The sequence below is a fragment of the Onychomys torridus genome, chromosome 3 (genome assembly GCF_903995425.1).
Source record: "Onychomys torridus chromosome 3, mOncTor1.1, whole genome shotgun sequence".
Taxonomy (NCBI): Eukaryota; Metazoa; Chordata; class Mammalia; order Rodentia; family Cricetidae; genus Onychomys; species Onychomys torridus.
Genome location: NC_050445.1, coordinates 45988494 through 45997288, shown reverse-complemented (window position 1 = coordinate 45997288; position 8795 = coordinate 45988494). Strand labels below are relative to the sequence as shown.

Below are 8795 nucleotides of genomic sequence, written 5' to 3'. Positions count from 1 at the left end.
GATGCAAAAGTTATACATTGCTTCAATGTGTGGATAGCCCTAATGCATAGCTTTCTAACTATACTGCATAAATACTACAAATCACAACTCACTTATTCATAACTATTCAAAATGCATTGCTCAGCACAGAAGCATAAAATAGTAGCCTGTTTATATGGACACACATAAACTAATCATTATGAATTTTCCACTACCAAGAAGATTCATGGATTTTGGAATTTGTAACTATTATAATTTCAATTCATCTTGCCTACACTTTAGTAATAATGCAGTTGGACTTTTCAATAAATAAATAACTAAATAAATACACATTTTACTTTCATTACACTGAATGACCACAGTGTGGTTCTTTAGAAAATTCCCTTGACAAACACTATAGAAATGATTTGCCCAAGTATCTTATTTACTTTTATACTTTATTTTCTGCTTTTAGTTTCATAAGAAGATTTTCAAATAATAAATTGATGTTTGAAATGTTCCACTGAACTCCAAGTTTTAAGATGTGGCAAATGGCCTAACTGCTTTAAAAGTCATTGGCATCATTTTTATGGAGAAAAAGCATATAGATGGTCTGCTGACACAATTTCAACCTTGGCTTTCTGGATGAAGGCATGCAGATGCTCTTTGGTTGTATTTCAAAAGACATAAACTCTGTGACAGCGAATGGGAGGCATACACTGGAACTGTAATGACTATATCACTGATTTATATGTGTCAGTTACATACAGCTACATCTTACAATGAACTCTTAGCAAGTCCAAAAGTCACCATGAAGTAGGTGGCAATTTTGTGCTTGTCATGGCGTGGTCTGATTAAGAAAGTCAGGAGCCCAGGAAGGGTACTCGTAGAGGTTAAACATAGGTTCGATCCAGGTGAACATGGCCAGCATCACCACAGCAACACCCAAAATATTTACTCCAAGTCCAGCTTTAACCTAGAAAAGCGAAAAAGCATAAACTTCAGTCTCCCGGGGGAAAAATTGTACAAAGATTTCAGATTTGCACCACACAAAGCATAAACCTGATTTCCATGCACCCTCAATGAATTATATAACTTGTGATTATCATCAACAAAGGATATTCTTCCTTTCATGACAAATGAGAATTTGTTCCCAACTATCATTTTGACAGCACTAGAGGGGTTTCTCTTAGGAATATATGTAAGTCAATCTGCCCTTGTATGTCAAGTTATGATTGGAGATGGTCTTCTTTCTCAGTGGATAGGTTTCAGAAAGCCATGCGGTAGCTGTATTCTTCAGGATCACCTGATATTATTGGTTTCCCACGCAGCCATTCTTTATTGGAAATGTTGTACCGTCACTTGTATTCCCCTTACATAATACTTCTCATGTCCATTGAACAATCTCAAAACAGTTTTTTAACATATTGGAGACTGTCAACTTCTGCTCTTAAATTGCTTTTCTTACTACCGTTTGTTTTTTCCCCTAGACCATAACCCTGCTCATTTGTCTACATAATATCTTTGTCTGGTTCTGCAACACAGTAGTGGAGGAGGGTAATTGTGACAATGACTCTATGGCCTACAACGCCTGAGATAGTCATGGTTTGTCCCCTCACAGTGAATATTTAGCTACTCCTCATTCTCTGCATTAAAAAAATGGCTTTCCAAAGCAAAAGGGAAATATTTAACATGATTACTATGGAGATCCTTTCTCTATCCATGCAAGCCACTCATTTATTACATAAGTCTTTTTTTAGTCATACACACATGCACATGTATACTTATATGTCATATTTTATGTTAAATAGATTCTATTTTCCAACAAGATGTTATGTGCTTTATACATAGAAACATTCCCAGAAGTTTTATTTTGCTTGGATGCTGGGATAGCAATCGGGGTGGGAAGAAGGAACAGGAACACACCTTGTAACTCCATGTATGTAGCAAACTCACAGAATTGACTTTGACTCTGTTCTTGTTTGGGTTGGGTTGGAAATTGGTGATAGAGTTTGGGTTAAAACTAGAACACTCTCAAATTGGTTCTCAGATACCACAATGTTTGTATTTGGAGACAAAATGTATGTTCTATCACTTAAATTTGCCTTTGTTTCTCACAGAGACCCTGCAAGTGTTAGAATCTAAAGGAAACAGAGTTTTCCTCAGGCACTGGGCAGTATCTTATTCAGAGCAAATATTGTATAAACATATGTAATAGAGAACTGTAGTGTTGTTTTGATTGATGGTGTTTTTTGACCCTGTTTCTTCTTGCTTTAGGTTGGATCCTAATCTTGCCATAATTTGAAGAAGTCATGTTAAGAAATTCTTTGTTCTTTTTTCTTTTCCCCAGCCCTGTGCTCATGCATTCCACATCTTTATTTGTGACCATAAACTCTAATGGCATATCTACTTTTTAAAAATAATTCTATGACCAGTCATGCACATAGTTTTAGAAACGGACTTCAAACTCTGATTTTTCTCAGTGTTTGATTAGAGTGCAAGGTTAGCACTTATTTGGCCCATCAGGTAGAGGGGTGCATTGGGGACATCCTGTTCTTTTAGCTGCTGACTGACCATGTCGATGACTTTCAGGTGGCCATATGAAAAAACAATAGCATTGGGTGGATTTGCAACTGGTAGAAGGAACGCAAATGATGTACAGAGTGTGGAAGGCAGCAAAATATGAAGAGGGTTCACATGAATGGCTTCAGCCTGTGGAAAAGGCCAAAAGATAGCTGAATTAAAATGCTGAGGGTAGGCACCAAACATGAAAATGAACAAACTTATCGTAAAATACTTTCCCAGAATCAAGTTGAAACCTAAAAGCATAAAATTTTGCATAATTCATAACTTTTTGGAGAACTTTAAAGTGTCTCTTATTTCTCTGGTTATTGTTATGTATTTAGACCTTTATATTATTAATCATTTAGAAAGTAAAGTATCACTTATCTCAGAAACTACATAAAACCAGAATGATTTATTATATAATTAGTGTATATACATGCACATGATATACTATATAATATAATATCTTTGTATATTCTTAAACATTTTAGAATATTATAAGCTGGCTAGTATAGCTCAAAATAATAGATGATGTCTCTGAGGTCAGCGACACCAAAGAAATTATCAAGCATGCAGCTGACACCCAAGAGTGTCTGGAGAAGGCCTGGGTGCCTATGGCTCTAGAGATTTTCAGTGTATTACTAATTCAATCATTTCTATGAGAAATGTGAAACTCCTCAGTGATCATTACTTAAGAAGAATTGTTATTATCTGAAACACATTGCATAATTTTCTAAGAGTTTAATTTCACTAAATAAAAACAGAAAGCAGAAAGCTGAGATGGCTTTTTGCCTGTGATTTCTTGCCAATAAGCAATTGATAAACAATCTTTATGTTCTTTTCTAATTTGAAGCAGCAACTAAAGTCTGAATAAATAACCCTGCGGAGTGTCTGGAAAGCATGTTCACAGAGACTATCCTGGTTGTTTCTTTAAAACAATTCTTAATTTAAAGTGCTTTCTTTTCACCAAAATAACCCACCTGAATCAGAAAAGCATTTCACATGAAGCTATCTTACGTAATTGCTATGGAGCATGGAAAAGGGGGTCTTTCCACCTCTCTCAGCAAATTGTCTCATTTATTTCCTGAGCATCAGAGAACTGCCTAAGTTATTTAGGCCTCATGGTAAGATTATTTCTCATTCTCATTCATCTGTCCATCTCTTATAGGAAGAACTTTTCAGAGATGTAGGAACTCTGTTCTGAAGGGAGATATTTTAAAGTGCCAGGAACTATGAATCATCTTATAGCAATGGATCCAAAATCGTTTCACATATTTGCAAATGCAAACAAAACAAAACAAAAACCCAGACAGAGAGAAGGTAAATTGTTTGCTAAAGATTATACTACTTGAATGTGAAACATAGTTCCCTTGAGCAAATGTCACTTGGTGCAGATAAAGACCATATAAGTTGCTTACACAAGGTCCATTTGGGCCAAAAGAAACTCCGTACCACAGGATGAGAACTTACAGTCAAAACAACAACAAAACCTACTCCAGAGGAAAACAATATAAATGTAATACTCACCAAAGGAGATAATATTGGGAAAAGAATGGTGATGGTAGCTGGGTTGCTGGCTACCTCTGTCAAAGATGTGACCATCAAAGAAGATATCAGAATTATTAGCCAAACTGGTAAAGAACCTAAAGGAGATAATTTACTTCCTATCCAGCCAGATAGTCCTGATTCCTAAAAAAACAAATTTGCAGTATTTATTATTCACATAATTCATTTTTTATTAATTAAATTTTTTCATTAATTTTACATCTCGACCACAGTTTCCTCTCCCTCTTCTCCTCCTGTTCCCTCCCCTCTGCTCCCATGATCCACTCCTTCTCTGTTTCTGGTCAGAAAGGGGCAGGCCTCCCATGCATGTCAATAAAGTAAGTTAAGCAAGTTAAGGTAGAAACAAGCTCCTCTCTTTGTATTGAGGCTGGAAGAGGCAACCTAGTATGGGGAATAGTTTCCCAAGAGCCAGCCCAAGCATTAGGGACAGGTCCCGATCTCACTTCTAGGAGTCCCACAAATAGACCAAGCTACACAACTGTTCCACATCATATATTCATTTTAATGATGTGCAGTTAATCACACATACACACAAGTATTTACTGAGACAGTTTCTGAAATACCATTTCCCATATTCTTGTTTTTTGGTAAATATGGATAGTTTTGATATGGACAAGTTTTCAGAATTATTTCTTAATAGTATTGGCATGCTTTAAGAAGTTTAAATGGTCTCTCTATGTTTTTTTTCTATTAGACTTTAATTTTATGTAGTTAACACATGTAAATCTTGATGAGTCATAATAGACTTTAGAGCTTTAAGAAAAGGGAAGCCCTTGGGCTCCTCTCTCTTCTCCTAAGCTGTACCTCCCCAGAAGCAAGAAGCAAGAACCTTCAACTGCTGTTAGCTATTTACACTGATATTTAGGTATTAATATAGTTATCTTTCAGATCAACATTCTAATTATGCTTTTTCTTAAAATTTCAACTTGAAATATTATTTATTGATTTCTTAATATGTTACCTGAGGATTATGTTTTCATGCCATTCATCATACATGTATTTTCTGCCTTTTAATTCCCCATTACATAGTAATACTTTGGTTAAATCAATATTAGATATTTACTTGTGTAGTTATATAAATATTGTTCATTGCTGAACCACTTAACCATCTAAGATTATATTTACTTTCTTTGTCTTTCAAAGAAAACATTATTCTGTTTGCTTATTTTTTAAGTACCTATCACTAATTCATCATGCTCTTCAAAGTATCTGGAGACATATCTAACAAGCAAACAAACACATAAAGTAACTGGGTTTGTTTTGTTCATGTTCCCTCAAGTTGTCTGTCCTGGAATAGAGCCTCCTTCCACTCCATCTGGACTAGATTCATTTTAAACCTTCTTAACTTCCCCCTTGTCTCACCACCCTGCTTTGTGGGAACCCCTCCTTCATTCCATTCATCTTGAGGAGCACATCCTTTCATATGTGCTGAGATCATTAGACAGAAGGCATTTTGCAGAGTCTCTATAGGTCTGAAAATTCTTTCATTTCTCTTCACACCATTTTTCTAATTCTGATTTTGAGAATTCTAATTTTGAAATCATTGAAATTGTTCAGCAATGTTAAGCTATTAATCTATTCCTGTGTTTTCCTGTGGAGTTCTTTAGATTGATTGAATACTGATCTTTGATTGCATGCAGTCCAAAAAATTGCCTGCACTACAATGAATAGGTTTGTTATTCTGTTTTTCCCCCTAGAAGGAAAAAAATCTACCTTTTATGAAATTACACTTATGACAATCTAGGCTATGCATCAGAAAAACTTCTATTATAAGCAGTAAATTCAGTTCCAAAGTGAATACAAACATCACAGACATAGGCACTAGATATCAGTTGTATTGTTCATTGTTTTGATTCATATACAGAATTAACTATTTTATTTGTACTTTAGCACTTGTATGTTTGTGCAAATGCATGTTTGTGCTGTGTGTGTTTATATGTGTGTGGGCACGTGTGTGTGTGTGTGTGTGTGTGTGTAAGCCTGAGTTTAATGGCAAGAGTCTTGACTGCTCTTCATGCTATATGTGAAGGCAAGTTCTCTCAGATGAACCCAGAGTCCACTGATAGGGCTAATCTAGCTAGCTAGCTTGCTTGCTCTGTAATTACAAAGGGCTACCACAACCACCTGCCATTTACATTGGTCTTGGGGATTTGAATTATGTTCCTCAAGCTTTTACAGGAAGCATTTTATCCAATGAGCCATAGATGGGTTTGGATATTAGCTTTACAGATTTATACATATATGGGTATGGATACTGAGTATAGTGGTTAGAAGTATAAAAACTGAAGTACAGGGACATAGATTCCTAGCAGATGAATGAAGAGTGTGTTTTATTTAGGTCTGATTGAGATGTGAGAGTAATGCACCACTTGTTTGGGATCCTTTCTGGAGTCCATTATGATTTTATCTCCACCTCAAGATGAGATCTAAAATGTAGACTCTTTATGAATTCCTCCAGCATGAACCTCTTAATAGCTCTCTTAGCCAAGCATCTCAGAGGCTTCGCTTCTGAGAAATTACTTGTGTTATTGTTAGAAATGTCCTTCCTTTCCACTTTTTCTCTTTCCAAACAGATTCTTTAGGAGTTTGTAGACTAGTGCTCTAGTTTTTTTTTTCTTTTCACAATTTTACTTTGCTTTTAATTAAAATGAAATTATATCATTTCCCCCTCTCTTCTCTGCAACCTTTCCCATGCCTCCCATTCCCTTTCAAATTCATGTCCCCTTTCTTTATTATTGTTATACACACACATACCCAGACTCACATACATGAATGCATATATATATTAGACTGTTAGTGTTGCTTGTATGTATATGTTGTAGGCTGATCACGTGGCACTGGACAGTCATCTCTGTTTAGTGTTTACTGTCTTTTATACCTTGTTTAAATTTCTGATATATTTTGATCTTATCTTTGAACAATGTTGCTGATTTTTAAGTATAAAGTTGATATCAAATTTTAGAGAATTACTTGGGAATTATTTTTAAATGATATTTTCTTTTACTTTTCATATCTTTAACATTTCTTACATCTCTTTGAGGCACCAATGACAAAATTTAAAGTGTTTTTTTGCTTTATTCATTTACTTCACTTTTTCCTTGTTCCATTTCTTTTTGTTTCTATGTTCATTTTATTTTGCTGTCTTTGGTTATTGTATATGGGACTTCCCCCAACTATGTAGTGACTTTTGACAACCCATTCATTTTTATTTAAGGGGGAATCCTTGCCTTGGAAGAGGTGGGAATGGGGGGGATGGATTGGGGGGAGGAAAGAGGGGTGGGAGGAGGGAGGACAGGAAAATTCATGGCAGATATGTGAAATTAATTATAAAATAAAAATATATATTAAAATAATAAACAGCTTAAAATTGGAATGGTTATTATGGTTTACAGGTGAGTTAATAAAGTTTATCATGGTGGTCAAAAAAAAAAAAAAAAACCCAATAGTGATTTAAAGCTCTTGATGATAAGCAAGGATTGTTAATGAAGACCATGCTTCAACTTTGCTACAGAATAAGCCAATTTTCTAAAGGCTGTGTGGCACTTCATGAGTCAAGTGGAATTTAAAGAAATCACATAACCTTGGAAGCTTTTAAAACCATCTTTAATATCCAGATCTGGTTTCTTCCATGCTTACAATATGGCCTATGGCTTCCAATTCTTTCTCCCTTTCAGGATCTTACTATTAAATTGCCTCATAGTAATCTTAAAGACTCTTCCATTTCTGACCTATATACTTCATCTACTTGCACAAAACCATTTGCTCCTACAATATTTTCCTCCTATCATGTTTTGAACACCTTTTGTCTGTTCTTGACTGTGCTATACAGTTTTTAACATTTAAAGATTGGTAGGAGTTTTTGTCATGATTATCATTATGTTCTTGGGAGCTTATATTTGAGAAAACAGTATTTAATTTTTTAAAGATTTCTTAGAAAAAGCGTTTGAAGACTATGTAAAAACCAACAATAAAGAAATTATTCACTGGTTAGTGCTGGCAGTGTCTATCACTTTGTGGGACATCAACATCTTAAAACAGATCAGGGCATTTAAGAGAGAGGTCACAGCATGAGGTAAATAGTGCATAATTGCTATCTCATGTTTTTTTTTTCCAATTAGAAATATTCCCTGATTTGAGACACTTGCCAGACAAATTATAACTTTGAACAAAAGTTTTTCAAGTTGTCTCCTAGTATTTAAAACAAACAAACAAAAAAACAATCTTTAGGGTCATGTTTGTGTACAGACTTTTTTGGGGAAGCTAATGACTTCAGTTTGGTTACTCAGGAATACTTTTTTCTGGAAACTCTAATGTAATGCAGATTCCAGTTACTGAGATTTTTTTTTTATAATGAATTATTTCTCACTCCGTGATTTCCCTAATTATTCCACTGAGAGAGACATGTGCATCCGACTAAGTCCACACCTTTTCATTTCCTCAGATTTGGCTGTTCTAGGGTCTGGTCGATGCTTTCAAAGCCACTTTGAGTTTCTAGAATCCAGTCTAGACATATTTTGAGGAGAGATGAGCAAAATTCTTATGAATGCCAGACTTTCTGATTCTACTTTCCTCACAGTTCAGCAGACAGAGATGGCAGTTATTTATTCTGAGAATTCAGATCTCATTACTGCTGAAATAGTAGAAAAGAAAATTGTTATTGTCTTATATTTCTATCATTTTTATCTGGACAGGCTATGAGGCAAGGC

The 8795-nt window shown here is 35.0% G+C and overlaps 1 protein-coding gene across 1 annotated transcript in view; it reads right to left on the bottom strand.

The window, feature by feature from the left end:
* Positions 1–796: 796 nt before the first annotated feature.
* Positions 797–8795, bottom strand: part of Slc13a1 (solute carrier family 13 member 1) — a 78546-nt gene continuing 70547 nt past the window's right edge. Inside the window, exons 13-15 of the mRNA XM_036182856.1 lie at positions 4051–4212; positions 2533–2670; positions 797–934 (exon numbers count right to left, since the gene is read on the bottom strand). Coding sequence (XP_036038749.1) covers positions 797–934; positions 2533–2670; positions 4051–4212 — 438 coding nt within the window. The remainder of the gene's footprint in view (positions 935–2532; positions 2671–4050; positions 4213–8795) is intronic.